This window comes from Ananas comosus, linkage group 4, assembly GCF_001540865.1.
Source record: "Ananas comosus cultivar F153 linkage group 4, ASM154086v1, whole genome shotgun sequence".
Classification (NCBI taxonomy): Eukaryota; Viridiplantae; Streptophyta; class Magnoliopsida; order Poales; family Bromeliaceae; genus Ananas; species Ananas comosus.
Window position 1 is genome coordinate 15,261,364 of NC_033624.1, and position 15,503 is coordinate 15,276,866.

General features: G+C 41.1%; 3 protein-coding genes and 1 long non-coding RNA gene across 4 annotated transcripts; 3 read left to right on the plus strand and 1 right to left on the minus strand.

Moving 5' to 3' along the window:
• Nucleotides 145-4,380, plus strand: LOC109708785. The gene is made up of 6 exons (XM_020230608.1): nt 145-340; nt 486-628; nt 1,871-1,921; nt 2,880-3,101; nt 3,378-3,480; nt 3,673-4,380. Exons 1-6 carry the CDS (start codon nt 255-257, stop codon nt 4,178-4,180), a joined length of 1,113 nt encoding a protein of 370 aa, XP_020086197.1. The 5' UTR covers nt 145-254; the 3' UTR covers nt 4,181-4,380.
• On the plus strand, nt 4,547-6,196 carry LOC109708786 (transcription factor PCL1-like). The gene has a single exon (XM_020230609.1). It carries the CDS (start codon nt 5,016-5,018, stop codon nt 5,973-5,975), a length of 960 nt encoding a protein of 319 aa, XP_020086198.1. The 5' UTR covers nt 4,547-5,015; the 3' UTR covers nt 5,976-6,196.
• LOC109708789 lies at nt 8,113-13,006 on the plus strand. Its single transcript, XR_002215818.1, has 4 exons — nt 8,113-9,443; nt 10,804-10,926; nt 12,033-12,108; nt 12,866-13,006. It is a non-coding gene; the product is annotated as an uncharacterized LOC109708789 (long non-coding RNA).
• LOC109708784 (protein SRG1-like) lies at nt 9,622-13,314 on the minus strand. Its single transcript, XM_020230607.1, has 4 exons — nt 12,973-13,314; nt 12,332-12,579; nt 10,751-11,075; nt 9,622-10,052 (listed from the first exon to the last, which is right to left on the minus strand). The coding sequence occupies exons 1-4, from the start codon at nt 13,273-13,275 to the stop codon at nt 9,795-9,797; spliced, it is 1,134 nt and encodes a 377-aa protein (XP_020086196.1). The 5' UTR covers nt 13,276-13,314; the 3' UTR covers nt 9,622-9,794.

Below are 15,503 nucleotides of genomic sequence, written 5' to 3' on the forward strand. Positions count from 1 at the left end.
TGGGGCCAGGCTAATTATATTAACGGCCGGATTTGATTTTATGAACTCAAGATGAACGGTGCGGATTTAATGAATGTCCGTTCGTTGTCGAGCGAGTTCTTTTCCGATGGGCGAAACGGGTCTTCAAGAAACCTCTCGCGTTCTCTCTATTCTTATTCCACCGCCCCTCTCTTTTATCCCTCTCCCGCTATTTATTCGGACACAAACTCGGTACTTATCCTCCCTTCCCCGAATAAGAAGAAGAATAAGGGGAAATGGCGGGAGACGGGGTGAAGTGGGACGGATTGCTTAAATGGAGCCTTTCTCACTCCGATGGCACTCGCCCTCCTCGCAATATCAGGTTCTCTCTCTCTCTCTCTCTCTCTCTCTCTCTCTCTCTATGAGGGGAGATCCTAATCTCCTTCTAAGCCCTAGCAATTCGTAGATCTCGTAAGCTTTGTTCGGGTTTGATTAATGGCTGTTTTTTGTGGGGGGATTGGTTGTAGAGAGGAGGATCGGAGGTGGTTCATGGAGGCGATGCAGGCGCACGCTGTTGACGTCGTGAAGCGGATGAGAGAGATCACCATGGTGATGAGAACCCCGGAAGAAGTATTGGAGGCTCAAGGAGTTACTCCATCCGATATCGAAGGTAATCAATTAGTGAATAATTGTGATTGGATTATTCAGGTTCTGTAAATTAAGCGAGTTTGATGAGATGGATAGGATGCGGGAAATTAGGGCTAGGAAACGAAGTGTTCCGGTGGAGATGATTTGAAGTAGCATATGTTTATTTCTTAATTTTGTGCGAACTAATCTGGATTCATTATAAGCAATTCTTCTGTTTTGATCTTTGATGTCAATTTATTGTTATCTATGTTTGAGTAAGGTTGATGGATGGAGAGGATGCAGCAAATTAGGGTTCGCAGATGAAATCTTCCTGTGGGGATGATTCGATGCAGCCTGTGTATCACCTTAATTTAATGCGACAAATTCTGGATTCATTATTAACAATTATTGTGGCTCGACGGTCGATTTCTTATTTTTTACATTTGAGTTCTTCGTGTTTGATGTTTTAGTTCTCGTCAACTGATTTTGTGCGTCGTGCCACGCTTCCGTGAGCCTTTTAGTCTGTCATGTGGGGGACAATGTATTTTTATATACTTACATGTGTAAAGATGTATTAATTCTCTTTCGAGGATGATATTAATTCTTTTTTCAGGATGTTCTTCACACTGGACATATAATCTCTTTGGTCAACAAGATTAAATAGTGCCTCTTTGTTATCTGTAATCTGAATATGTAAATGTTCTTGTACTGGATGTCATTGCGATATGTTTAATCAGTTAAACATCGTTTTTAGTGAAATTGACAAATTTGTCACTCCGAAGTACCGGCATGCAATAGAACGTCTTTGCTTAGAATTATTCTTGAAGGCATTTGACAACTTTGGCATATGGAAGTGAATGATACTTGCTTGGAAGTTCTATATAAGACATGGATTATCCTGGGATTACTCAAGTTAAATGTCGATTATGAAATTATGTCTTTTCATCCTCAGAAAGTTGAGGATTTGAATATATTATGTTTCACATATCGATTGTATTTTTTGTTGGCCAGGAATATCAGTGCTATTTTAATTAATCATTTGAATACGAGTAAGTGAATAAAAGAATCTAAAAAATCTCATTGGTTTGGATTTTCTTGGTTAATACTAGAATTTTCTGTTCTTTTTGGCTTTTGCTGTTGGTATAGCGGTACTCTTATTTTGCTCCTAAATGAGTTTTCATGCATTTATGTTGTCACTTACATGAGCCTGTACTTGTGTAGAGAATGAACGCTTGTGCAGCTTGATAAGTCTTTTTTCATTGTCACTCTTTTGTTTGTGTTGCAGGCATGTTGGATGAGCTGCACGAACATGTTGAAGCAATTGATATGGCTAACGGTACTCCCCCCCCCCCTCTGCGGTCTCTTTTACGAATTTGGTGCATATGTTGGGCCAAATCAGGCAGCACTTTTTACCAAAATCCTTGGCTAGTAGGTTAACTGGTCTTAGTGCATGATCACCTTTTTGTCACGTCCAATCCATGACAGACTAAGCCAAACACTTACACATGATCTAGCAAATTACTTCCAATTTGCTTTGTATTTTAAGTATATTTTACCCCTCCACTTAAGCTTTAGGTGACTTCTTGCAGCTATGAAGGCCTTAACTGGTGATTCTTCCTAGCTGTTGCCACAATGCTGTGCTTTTGCTACTTCATGTTTCATTATGAGCATAGCAGCAAAATATAGCAGGGCAACAAATTAACATTAGGGGAAGGACATGGTCCTTCCTGTTAAATCGGCTCCTTGTATGTTTTAGTAACATATATCATGCACCTTTGAGATGAAGTGATTCATTTTTCTTTCCTACTAATGGATAAGCTCTTTTCTTCTGTTAAGTGAGTTTCAATCTGATTTATGGAGTTAATTGCATGTTTCCACTGGCAATTTTAGGGCAAAGATGCTTTGGTGTCTATATTTAATGGAAGAATAAATTATGAACTTATAGAAAGCAAAATAAAATTTGCTTACTCTTATATCACTCAGAATCATCTTTGTTCTACGTTTACTTTTCTTTTTTCCCTTTTCCCTTGTGTGTATACCATGACTTGGCTTCTATTAGTTTCTTATTACTTGTCAGCGTTCATCAAAAGTATTTCGTTTCAATTTCTTCTTCTACTTTTAAAGTACTTCGTTTCAATTTCTTCTTCTACTTTTAAACTATGCTGATTAAGCTATGCTGATCTCTTCTTGGTCACTTTCTCTAGAATAGTACTCTTACTCAGAAATAATATAAAACTAGTGGAATTCACCATGTTCTGACTATTTTGTTGTGCATTGGTTCGGAACTACACAAGACCTGCACTCTGTCGGTGGCTTAGTTCCTCTGCTTGGCTACCTGAGAAACTCCAATGCCAGTATCAGGGGAAAAGCTGCAGAAGTAGTAAGTACTGTTGTCCAGAACAACCCAAGGAGTCAACAGCTTGTCATGGAAGCTAGCGGATTTGAGCCTCTGCTGTTGAATTTCACATCGGATCCTGATATAACTGTTCGTACAAAAGCCCTGGGGGCTATATCTTGTAAGCATTTTATTTCTCTCCTTTCCTCATTCTCTGATATTCGAAAGTGTGCAATCTTGGGGACTCGCTTTCTACTTTTCGAACAAATTTACTGCAAGAAGCAGTACTTAGACGTTTGACAAATTTTAGATCTCTTACTTTGGCAAGAAGCTGACATGAGCTAATGAACCTCAAGCGGGAGCACTAATTTTGTGCTTTTCTGCTTCTTTAACAACTGTAAGCTCTTTGGAATTTTCAGCACTTGCGCTTAATTAACTTTTGCGACTTCTTGTCCAGGCTTGATCCGGAACTACAAGGCTGGAACAACTGCATTTCGACTGGCAAATCCTTATTCGGGCCTGAGGGATGCGCTGAGTTCGAATAATACCAGATTTCAGAGGTCTGCCCTTTTGCTTTCCCGCTCAAGTAGTCGACAAATTTGTCAAAACTTATTATCATGTCACTTTCTTAGTCTATCGTCATCTAAGTTTGTTATCATACTCTAAGAAAGTCTGATGCATTATCAGTTTCAGAAATTTTCTCCTCCCAACATTCCCCTGTTGCTAAAAATCAAATTGATCTTTAATACCAGGAAGGCTCTCAACCTGATTCAGTATCTAGTTCAAGAGAACAGCTCAGATTGCAGTGTTATTGCAGAACTAGGGTTTCCCCGGCTCATGATACATCTAGCTTCCAGTGATGACTTGGAGGTGCGAGAAGCCGCCTTGGGCGGGCTCCTCGAGCTGGCTCGTGACGGGACAGCAGGAAATAACATCATATCAACTGAAAAAGATCAGCTGAGTCAACTCCTCCAGAACCGAATCGATGATATCCGATCGATGTCCCCTGACGATCTCAGGGCCGCCAGGGAGGAGAGGCAGCTTGTCGACTCTTTGTGGAGCATTTGCTATAATGAGCCCTCGGTGCTTCGCAAGGAGGGTCTCGTTGTGCTTTCCGGGGAGGAATCCTTCGAGATGCCCCCAGATGTTGCAGGGAGATTCTTCGAGCCCCCTCTCCGTGCGTGGGCAGCGAAAGCGCCTCCTTCAAACGAGGGTCAGGTTTGGCCAACAGAGCAAAGAAAGAGACACCATTGCGTATAGGCTCTGTGTCGTCTTTGAGCGAAAATTCTCGTGATGGACATACCGGTTCTTGAGAGGTGACTGCAATTGTTTTTTGTTCTTCTTATGTATAGAAGTGAAATAGCATGATAATGGTGGGGTAGTGTTTGTGTACTATTAGGCTTTCTTTTGTACCGTGGATGATAAATAACGGAACCTGCCTGCCAACGTTTTTCTTTTTCTTTTCTTTTCTTTTCTTGTGACCCTGGCTGTTGACGTTTTTATGCTGGATTTTTCTTTACATGCTTGCAACAGAGAGCCAGCCATAAGGGAGCTCGATGGTAAAATCAGAGACCCGTTGAGAGTCGGCGTTCTGAGTGGTTCTTTCACCGAGTTGGCTCGTAAACTCGGCAACTCTCTCGTTTTCACCGACGAGATCTTCGTGAAAAAGCATCTTGACCCCACCGCCTTTATGGTTGTTCTAGGAGAGTAAATCGCGACCGCCCAAATGATCCGCGCCAATCTTGGAGAAATATCTCGAGTCCTCCGATATCCGAAAGGCCCTCAAATGACGCAGAAATTGCGAAAGACCCCAAAAAGCGACCAAGCGAAGCAAGGCCGAATCAAAAATATCGGGGTAACCGGTCCACGTGTACACCCGTGGCACCCCGATTTGCACTTTTGGACCCTCCCCTCTCATTATTTTAATTAATAAATAAATATCCCAAAAAGTTCCCCTCCAAATATCTAACGCATCTTCGCGGCCACCGCCTCCACCACCGCCTCTCCGGACCCCGACCGAAATGAAACCCAAACCCTATTCCTCCGCTCGAATGGCGCCCTGATACCCTAGATCCTTCGCTTTAGAGGTGTTGCAATGAGCGAAGAAGCCGAAGACGGGGACTTCGACATGGCCGCCACCAACGGAGGCGCGGAGGAGGCGGAGGAGGAGGGGAGGGTGCTCGAGTGGGAGACGGGGCTCCCGAGCGGCGACGAGCTGGTCCCGCTCTCGCAGCTGCTGGTCCCGCCGGAGCTCGCCGTCGCCTTCCGGATCCCGCTGGAGCCTGCGCAAACCCTACTCGACGTCGACCGCTTCTCCCGTCAGACCCTCGACAACATCCGCCGCATCTCCTCCTCCTCCCCCTCCTCGCTCCGATCCTTCCACCCCTTACCTTCTCTTCCGGCCATCATCGCCGGCGATGACGACGAAGGCCCCGCCGCCGCCGAATCGTCGCGCAAGACGCGGCGGATCGAAGGTTCCACCTCCTCCGCCGCCGCCGCCAACGCCGCGGCCGCGGCCGCGGCGGAGGAGGCCGATTTCTCGGCCGCGCTTCGGCCGGAGAACTCCTCGGGGGCGCAGAAGCGTCCCCGCCTCGTGTGGACCCCGCAGCTGCACAAGCGGTTCGTGGACGTGGTGGCCCACGTGGGGATCAAGAACGCCGTGCCGAAGACCATCATGCAGCTCATGAACGTCGAGGGCCTGACGCGCGAGAACGTCGCTAGCCACCTGCAGAAGTACCGCCTCTACCTGAAGCGAATGCAGGGCTTGTCGGACGAGGGCCCGTCCCCGTCCGACCCCCTCTTCGCCTCCGCCCCCGTCCCCCCGAACCTGCGCGAGCAGCCCGTGCCCGTGCCCGTGCCGATGCATGTGCCCTATGCCGTGGTGCCCGTGCCGGCCTTTGGCATGACCCATCCCTATGGGCACGGCGGCCCGATGGGGATGGGGATGGGGATGGGGATGGGGATGGTGCCCATAGGTAACCATCAGGGAGCTGCGGCGACTAATGGGTTTGGTCCGATTGTTACGTATCCTCATGTTAACCCTAGTGATAAATAAAACAAAAAGGGAAAATTTCCGCTTTGCCGACGGTGTTTGTAATACATGTCGAATAATTACCATGGTACTCTTGTATGTTGTGACTAATTTTTGTCGGCTGTTCATTTATCTCCTAACCTGATATAGTTTTGCTTTTAAGGGCAAATGGTTTGCTACTCTGCTTTAGCTGCTTAGCCATGTTGATTTTGAACTCATTTGATACATCTTATTCCATTGCGGTACATACAGTAGGAAGTGAAGAAGGAATTCCTTTTTCGTATGACCTGTTCTTTAGGTATTTTTGTGTGATCATTTGTTCTTTCGGAATCTTAGTGGCAGTTTTTGGCTGTAATTTATATGGAAAGACTTATTTCTCTGCCACTGCATGCGCTAACGGATGATAAAGGACTATGTGAGTGATAAAGAGATTGAACAGAGGTAATGCAATATATGAGGTTTTTGGAGCATTTTTTAGCTGCCTTTTTTGCTTTCTTATTCGAAATGGAATGGGTTCTTACAAGAATGTTTTAGCTTGTTCAAATCTCAGGTTGGTGGAGGAGGTGGGTTGCTCTTATCTAATTAAGAACAGGTTTTTTTATCATTCTGCAAGAGGACACCTCAGGTAATCGCAATTGTTGTTCTTTGCCAAGTGGTGACAAATTTGACATGTTTTATACAAAATGACTACTTTCCAATGTAGAAATCATTGAATAGCATTGAACCCTCTGCACCATAAAATGACATTCTTTATATCCTGTATGTGTGTAACTAAAGAGAATAAATGTCCACACATATGAAAGGCTAGTCTTAGAAATAAGCTCCTAATTAAATCTGTTGTTTAGAATATATTTGATGTCATATACTTGCATCACTGCTAACATTTTCATCAATACAGTGCCAATCCATATGAAAGATTGATGTCGGATGAATTGAACAGTAATGCCAGGGTAGTACAAGAAACATAATTAGTTTCTGCTTTGTGGGTAAAAATAATAATTATAATTATTGTAGCTAGCGGAAATTGTAATCCCCAGTGTTTTTGATGGATATACCAGCTTAGTCCTTATTGTGTGATTTAAGTATGTCGGCATGTGCTTTTCCCTTGTACATTTTTGGGTGATGCATCTCATCTACTATCAGGTCTACTGCCTGATTTTCACATTTTCGTCAGGAGGAATGAACGTTGCCGGAGACATCCTTGCCTTCTCTTCGTTTGTTAAAGCCCTACGTTCGTTGCTTTGATACATTCCATTGCTCCAAACCTGGTGAGATCCAGAAACTAGTTGAGTGATGCCAAAGCACTTGTTATCAACATGAATAGTGAATAAGTGATATTCGAAATACTTGATTATTGATACATGAATCATTTCTTTCCATTCAACACTGTAAAGTTAATGTTCTATCTGTTGATCTTAGATTCTTCTAGTTATGCAAATTTTACTGTCAAAGTTGACTTGGTTATTGTGTTATTCTCTTGTTGGTCTCAGATCTTTTTTTCACCTTTCAAAAGATTAGTTCTTCTCTCACTGAAATTTTAATGTGTCATTGTTCATATTATTGATCATATGCCGAAGTACTTCATTTGTCATTCTTCGATAGGTAGTACCATCATAGATAGGAGGTTATTCCAGTCCAGTTTCTGCCCTTCTGACACTTCAAATTTTTGCCCATATCCTTGCACATCATTAGGTGCCATTGCATACTTCCTCTTCTCCTCATATCAAAGATTAAAGAACACAGCCATTGCACTCTTGATTATTCTCACTATATCTTCTGCAACTTCATGATTTATGATCGGTTCAGTGCTTGCAAACTTCGCTATTAGCATTTGGAAGTAGTTCTCTCTTCTTCCTCTTTTTTTCTTTTTCGTGTTATATCAATCAAGTTTCATATAAAGGAGATAAGAGTTTTATCTGTATACCTGGAAGAAGCCCCATTCCTTTGCAGGCGGGTTGATTCGTCTTCTTTCTCCTTCGCCGCCGCTCGAAAGCAAAGAGAAATCAATAACGGGGATATTAGGTGAGAGATCACGCAGGTCTCTTGGCATTTCAACAGTGTCTCTAATTTCCAGGCACACAGTGTGGATCTTTTCTCACAAGCTCCTGAACACTCTGCACAGGTAGAGATCCTCCGTATCCTAGCCCTTCTTCTTTCTTACCAGAGGTTCCATTCTCTGTCTCAATCTCCATCTTTTCACATGTATGGCGTGTTACTACTACAAAGTTTTACTTTTATATGTCTGTTCATTTGCTGCATCGTCATTGGTTATTCTTGTCATTCCGGTGTGAGAATGAAGAGACCGAATTGTTAACAAGGACTATAGTGAGACATTCTTAGATATTCCAAATGATAACGCATGATAATGATAAACAAAGATGATCTAGTGATAGTGGGGGAGCATTATCATATCTTAGAACTAGAAAATTAATTGTTGTGGAAGCTTGTACGCGGAAAAGGCCAAAGCTAGAGAAAGCGCATGCAAGGGGAGTTGGGGGAAAGGAATCTTACTGTCCTGTTGAGACTCTTTTGAGATAGTTGTATTTGTACGGGACCTTAAAGCACACACGCAGCTTGGGTTGGGTTGAGATTCTGCTAATTATTAATTAGAGCTGCTCTAAATCTCTTTAGCTTCCGGGTGTAATGGAAATGGAAACTTCAATTTAGGTTTTTTTTGAAAAAAAAATGAAAATTTTCTTTAAACTTTTGACCTCAAGAGAAGCATCTGATTGTTCTAAGTCCTTTACTCTGTAAAGTAGAGAAGCTGAAGTATGGAACTAAATAACCTATGATTGATCAATCACAAAAAAGAATTAAAGAAAGTTTTTTTTTTTTTAATCTTTTTTAAACGCAAAATTTAGCATATATGTGAACGAAAAAAACAACAAATGTGAATGGCCCTCTATGGCCCATTTAGCAGTTGATGGAGCACAGCCTAGTAAGATAAGGGTAAATGGGCTGGCCCTCATTAGGGGAGAGGAGCACAAGCTACAATTGGGCCCTCACTTAGACCGAAGAGTGCGGCCCAATTGGTCAATTTGGGCCTGGGCCATTAACACCCTCGCTTTGGGCTACAAACAACTCTCTCTCTCTCTCTCTCTCTCTCTCTCTCACGCGCCATTGGCGGGGTCTTGGAGCTCTTCGCGGTGAGGCGCGCCATTGGCGGGGTCTTGTAGCTCTTCGCGTTGAGGCGCGCCATTGGCGGGGTCTTGGAGCTCTTCGCGGTGAGGCGCGCCATTGGCGGGGTCTTGTAGCTCTTCGCGTTGAGGCGCGCCATTGGCGGGGTCTTGGAGCTCTTCGCGGTGAGGCGCGCCATTGGCGGGCTCTTCGCCGTGAGGCGCCCATGGCGTCTTTCTCAAGCGGCCCCGGGGCGATTTCTCCCGTAACCAATCCATGGCCACCAACGCCTCTCGATTTGACTCGTCCCGATCTCCTCGACGACGTCCATTTGGTCCAAATCCTAAACGATGGCGAAACCCTAATTACCCTCAGGTGAATCCTCGCATCCTTTTTAATTTGTATTTTCTTGTCCTTTGGAATCAGCCATACTTTGCTTTGTTTACGAGAGGAATAACGAGTTTGAATACTGTTTGAAGTATTGAGAAAGCTTTATATAATAATTGGGATTTGGGTCTTAAATCTATCAGTGAGAAGATGTTTGATGTCAATATGTCATAAAACTTGTATCATCACTTCTAACTGCACTTTGAGATAACACTATTCAGTACATTACAGGAAAACAGCAACATACCAGAAGCAGCACAAAATTAATTAACAGTTGTTATTTTGAGCATAAGATGCATCATTATTTGCAACACCAGAATTCTTGATGTACGGACCAGCTTATTCCTTGTTATCTAACTTCAACACGTGTGTGTGTGTTTTCCCTTCCAGCTTTTTTGAAAAGAAATGCCTAAGGAAATCGATGTGCTTGATGGTTTTGTACATTCTCGGCCGATGAATTTCATCTATCATCTGATCTACTGGGCCAATGTCTGCATTTTCGTCCGGGTTAACAAATGTTGCCAGTGACATCCTTGCACTATCTTTATTTGTTAATGCCCTATGCTCGATGCTTTCATACATCCCGTTGCTCCACGCCTGCGAGATTTGTAATTAGTTAAGCGGCGCAAGGCACGCAATAGAAACAGTAAACAAGATGTTGCTGCCCCAGTAAATTTAGCTAAGGCCATTAAATCCTTCCGCTTCAATCCAGATAGAATATCCCAAAATCATGCTATTGATGATCGATTTACTTGCTGCTTATTCTTAATCTCCTAGTCTCAGATTATTCTATTCATGCGAGCTTTACATTTCTAATACTAGCAACATTTGACGAAACAGCTGGTTGAATTATATGACAGATAATTTTACTCATAGGTAAGGTGAGTCTTTCTATCTTTCCTTTTCAATCATACAGTTTGTATATCAAATATATTCTCTGTAACTTCTTGTTGCAGGTTTATTATTGGTTTGTGTAAAGACATTTCTTATTTCTAAATGCATAGATGTGGACCTAGAGAAATGCACCGTTTGAGATTCGTATTGTTACTGTTATTTATAAAAGAAAGAAAATATGGTTGTATGCATTACTGGCAGCATAATTCCGATATGGTCATTAACTTTTTATCTCCATATAGGATTTATTCTGCCAATAATGCACATGATCATATTTAGGAGTATTTCTTTTTCTTTTTCTTTTTTCTTTTTTTTTTCTTTTTAGGTTTTTAGGTAGGGAGTAAGATGCCATCTCGATAGAAACAGTAACTGCCAAATGGAACAAGAAGCCATCTAGATACCTCGAGGGAATCTCCAATATTGATTACTAAGGCATTTGGGATGGGTTTCACAGGGATCCATTCACCCTTGTACTTGATTTGGAGGCCAGGAATGTCATCTTCTTGCAATAGAATGGTGATAGAGCTTCCATCTGAATGTGGACTCACGCCGAGAACGTCATCTGGCCTAGAGCATGGTGGGTAATAGTTCATGCGCATACTTAGTTTCCATGTTCCATGCATTGCCAGTAGCTCATCTCTCTTCATGTTCATCAACAAGGATATGTTCCCAAGGAGCTCTTCGGCTATCCTTTTTATTTTGGTTGAATACATATCAACAGCATCTCTGGAGAAAAATAGGAAAAGTTAGAGCACTTGCAGAATCTGTTTAAAATAGCTACAGCTGCTTTGAATCTTATTCTGCTTTGATCTTTTTCTCATGTCTAGAGTTTGTTGCGGAGTAGATTTAGTATGATTCGAGCTTCTACAGATTATACTGAATGTCGATATACAGTGCTAAAACACCTCTTCTTGCAGGCTAAAATGCAAAACCTTGCTTTGAAATAGAACCATCTACCGATCTATATTTAGCCCCACTCAAGATACAAAAAACTACATTTAAATAGCGACTGAAATACGACTTGACCTGGTTGGCCGACCCAGTCCGACCCAAAAAATAACCGAAACTGGACTGGTTCCGGACAAATCATTTTGTCCAGATTAAAATCCAGGTAGGATCTTGACATGAAAATACAGCCAAACTGGGTCAATAACCTGGTTTCATAGTAATAGTTTAATAAATCAATTTAAATTATACTACATTATTTTTCAATCGAATAGTTTGTTTAAAAAGGATCTATGAATTTTCTTTATGATTATGATATCTTCGTTCTAAGTACATAAATTTGAATTCAAATTTGATTTAATACATGTTTTGAAAAAAAAATTCCTAAATTTTGGCTTAATATTGGGTCAAACTGAGTCTGGATCTGGACACCGTATTCTAAATTGCATCCATATCTGAACATCATATAGTGTCCAAAATCCAGGTCCGGATCGGTTTTGAATATAGTGAATATTCATTAATCCTAATGGTTGTCCAGTCTGTTTTTGACCTGAACCCAGATTTTTGCCGCCCCTACATTTAATGCCTTCATTGTTTAGACTATCGGCACTAGATTCTTTTGCTGTTAACATTTTCTGTTTAGGAGTATGATTTCAAACCATTATATGTAACGGGTATTTAACATCATATTTTAAGACTATCTTAAAATATCCTTAGTGAAAAGGTGTGATGATGCAGGGTTTGAAAGCCAAAGATCTAAACATCGAGGGGGCCGAATGCAGCATTTATATTTCAGGAAAGCAAAGTGCAAACGGTACTATTTTAAGGAGATTTTGGGCAATTTAGCTATCACCTCAGAATTTTCATGCTTTGTTTAGGTATTACTGTATTAGTTAAACAATGAAACTATCAACAGCTTTTATCCATTTCTTAAACATGGGTAAAGCCCATCAACAGCGCAATAATTTTGAGATTGGAAAAGAAAGGGGGAAAAAAAAATCTAATTTCCATGTCTATCACAAAGTAGAGTAGCGTACTTGAAATCGGGGACAATGATTGGCCAGTATTTCATCCGTCTTTGTTCTGTGGGTTCTACTATTATATACAGTAGGTCATTCCAATCCAGCTTCTGCTCTTCAGACACCACGAATGCTTGACCATATCCATGCACGTCATTTGGTGCCATTGCATGCTTCTTCTTCTCCTCATATGAAAGATTAAAGAACCCGCCCATCGCTTTCCTGATTCTGCACAGAAGATCCTCTTCTACTCCGTGATTTATGATCTGTCAGATTAAAAAAATTATTATTATTATTTGATAATAAAATTCATCATCTTGATGTATGTTGTATTACTAAAGTTTGTACTACCACTACTACTACTGTAGGTTTATTTGGCTCTGCCGTAAGGTGTAGTGCTATTTAAATAGTGTTGTTAGGTTTTCGTAACATACTCTGTTTATAGAAAGAGAGTGTAAGCTCTAATCTGGGAGTTTTGCTTGTGTGACTAAGAATTTGACTTTATATTTTTTTTTTTCGCTGCAGTAGTTTTATTCGCCGAATGTTTTACAGGAGGTGATTATTGCAGAAAGCAAGAGCAAAAACTAGCTCAAGAGGCACTTTTATCTCAGAGGAAGTAATAGTTAAGAAAATAGATGATTAGAGAGATATGTGGATGCCTGGAAGAAGCCCCATTCTTTGCAGGCGAGATCGAGTCTTTTTCGTTCATCTTCGTGTCCGCCCGAAAGCAAAGAGAAATCAATAACAGGGATATCAGGTGTGATAGCAGAGACCACCCCTCTATCTTTTGGCCTTTCAGCATGATCTCTGATGTATCTTTCAGGTACAGAGCTTGGATCTCTCCTTACAAGCTCCTGAACACTCTGCACAGGAAGAGATTTTCCCCATCCTAGCCCTTCTTCTTCTTCTTCTTCTTCTTCTTGTTCTTTGTAAGAGGCTCCGTTCTCCATCCCAAGCTCCATGTCTTCACTCCTATTATTTAGCTTATTACCTTCTCTAAGCTTTATATGAAAATTCAAGCTTATCTACTGTTCATGATGTTGTTGAATTTGTAGCTTTGTTGAATTTGTAGCTTTGTTGAATATTCCGGTTATGAAGATATGCTTGAGCTGGTGAAAGATTTGTCTTTTCTCTCTCTCTCTCTCTTTTCCTTGCTTTTTTTTTTCTTTCCGTTGAAAGCATCGGTAATTGTTAATTGCTGTGGATCCGGAAGATCCGGAGTGGGAGATGCCCAGTTGGAGTTAAAAGTAACCTTTGTATACCTTTGTATGGTTAACGTCTACTGCTCCTATCACACAAATACTAATGTTACGGTTTCTTTGCTTTTTTTTTTTTTTTTTTTTTTGAGAAAAGTATCTATGGAATTAATACTTCAACCGCTAAATTTTTACCTTATTATCCGATCTACGACATTTGGTGCGCAGGGCAAATGTAGGCTAGGATGGCTATCGGGGGCCCAACTCCGTAGGCCCAGAAAAAAGTCCTTATTATTATTACTACAAGGCTTGGACTGTTTAATTTTTTTTAAAAAAAATTTAAAAGTGTTTAATTTTATGTGGAGTATTTTATGGAGACATATATTTATGTTATTAGGAAAAAAAATCGATTTTTTTGTTAAATATATAAACTAAAGCTTAAATACAACTCTTTATGTCTAGGGTTACATGCTTAAATATATTCTCAACACGAAACAAGCACAAATTTCAGAACGAAGTCATCCCCGTGAACACCACGGATTCTCTAGGGTTACATGCTTGTTAATCCTTTTCTTCTTTTTGTGCACTTTGAAATAGTTTAACAGAAGCCATTGCCTGGGCAAGTTTCTAAACTTTTAGTTCTTCAAATTTGAGTTATTCTTTTAAACTTAGCTATGGTGCTTTGAAATTGAGGGCTTTATCAAGGAGTGGAGATATTACACATGAAGTTTATTCAAAGTAGAAAAGAAAATTTAAAATTGAAAATCTAAAATCATATACTAGTAGAAATTTTTTTTTAAAAAAATTATAAGATAAATGGCTGAAGTAAATTGGCATACTATTTTAATAGTGTTAATTTTTTTTATCAAAATTCAAATGATTGTTTTGGATCACATGCATTTATCTCTCAGTTATTTGTATTCGTTCGAACCCAGGGACGATGCGATACGCTCACCGCCACGTATACATAAGCGTGGGGTTTTGAGAGCAAAAATCCACGAAAAAAGTAATTTTGAGGCAAAGAAGGCGATTAGTGTGGGAGGGTGAGCTCACAGGAGGTGACCGGACTCGCATAGCCGCATCAGTATATATAGCCCGGCCCGGCCCGGCCCAATAAGAAAGTCATTTGTCGTCTAGAGCCAGAATCAATGCGGCCCAATTTCCCAGCGATACGGTCACCGGCATTAGGCATACCCCCGTCGCTCTGTAAGCAACAGTCCACCGAAATAATTATTTTGAAGCAATCGAGGCGATTACTGCGGGGGGGTGAGCGCACTGGCCGGTGACCAGACTCGGAAAGCCCTATCTATCCGTATACAGGCCGGCCCAATAGGTCGATTGGCTGGTGGTGAATTAACTAACGTGGCCCAACATCAGACCAATTGTCGGTATCATATGGGCCGAATTAAATTGACAGGGCCAATAGATCGAATAGGCCTTATGTCGCTAAAGCGACAGCGCAAATGGTCCAGGCCCAACAAAACGGGCCCTTCTTTAGAGCCCAAACTAGGTCATTTTGATAACACGTCCAAACCTATATAGGGCCTCGAAGGATTTGCATTAATTATGTACATAATTTTATTTATTATTATTTATTTTTGTATTGGAGTTGCATAAGGAGATGTCAACCTTGGTGCAGGATGTCTCGATTCCATGATTCTTGCAGTTCTCTAAATTAATACATTATTATTTTACTTCCAAGTGCTAAAATCCAATGTTCTCTCTCTCTCTCTCTCTCTCTTTTCTGTATGTAGTTCTAACTTGATTTGAAATATATCAAATTCACTCGATAGCTAAGTTCTGGTATTTTGAAATTCAAGGCTCTCTAAGGATAGGCTGTCAATAGTTAAAAAAGTCAATTGTTTCATCATTTCGAGAAATATACAAAACAGTCGAGTCAACTCGATTCAGACTTTGTAACTTGTTTGTATGAGGTAACGTTTTACTTTAGCAAGAAGCAGAGATATTACACATACAGTTTATTCAAAAAAAAA

Excerpts from the sequence above, each read along its gene's own strand:
- LOC109708785 (XM_020230608.1), top strand. The coding sequence starts at position 255 with ATGGCGGGAGACGGGGTGAAGTGGGACGGATTGCTTAAATGGAGCCTT. Across the intron at positions 1,922-2,879 it reads AGCAATTGATATGGCTAACG|ACCTGCACTCTGTCGGTGGC; the intron begins GTACTCCCCCCC and ends GAACTACACAAG. Across the intron at positions 3,481-3,672 it reads AATAATACCAGATTTCAGAG|GAAGGCTCTCAACCTGATTC; the intron begins GTCTGCCCTTTT and ends CTTTAATACCAG.
- LOC109708786 (XM_020230609.1), top strand. The coding sequence starts at position 5,016 with ATGAGCGAAGAAGCCGAAGACGGGGACTTCGACATGGCCGCCACCAAC.
- LOC109708784 (XM_020230607.1), bottom strand. The coding sequence starts at position 13,275 with ATGGAGCTTGGGATGGAGAACGGAGCCTCTTACAAAGAACAAGAAGAA. Across the intron at positions 12,580-12,972 it reads AAGAATGGGGCTTCTTCCAG|ATCATAAATCACGGAGTAGA; the intron begins GCATCCACATAT and ends TTAATCTGACAG. Across the intron at positions 10,053-10,750 it reads ATATTGGAGATTCCCTCGAG|GCGTGGAGCAACGGGATGTA; the intron begins GTATCTAGATGG and ends CAAATCTCGCAG.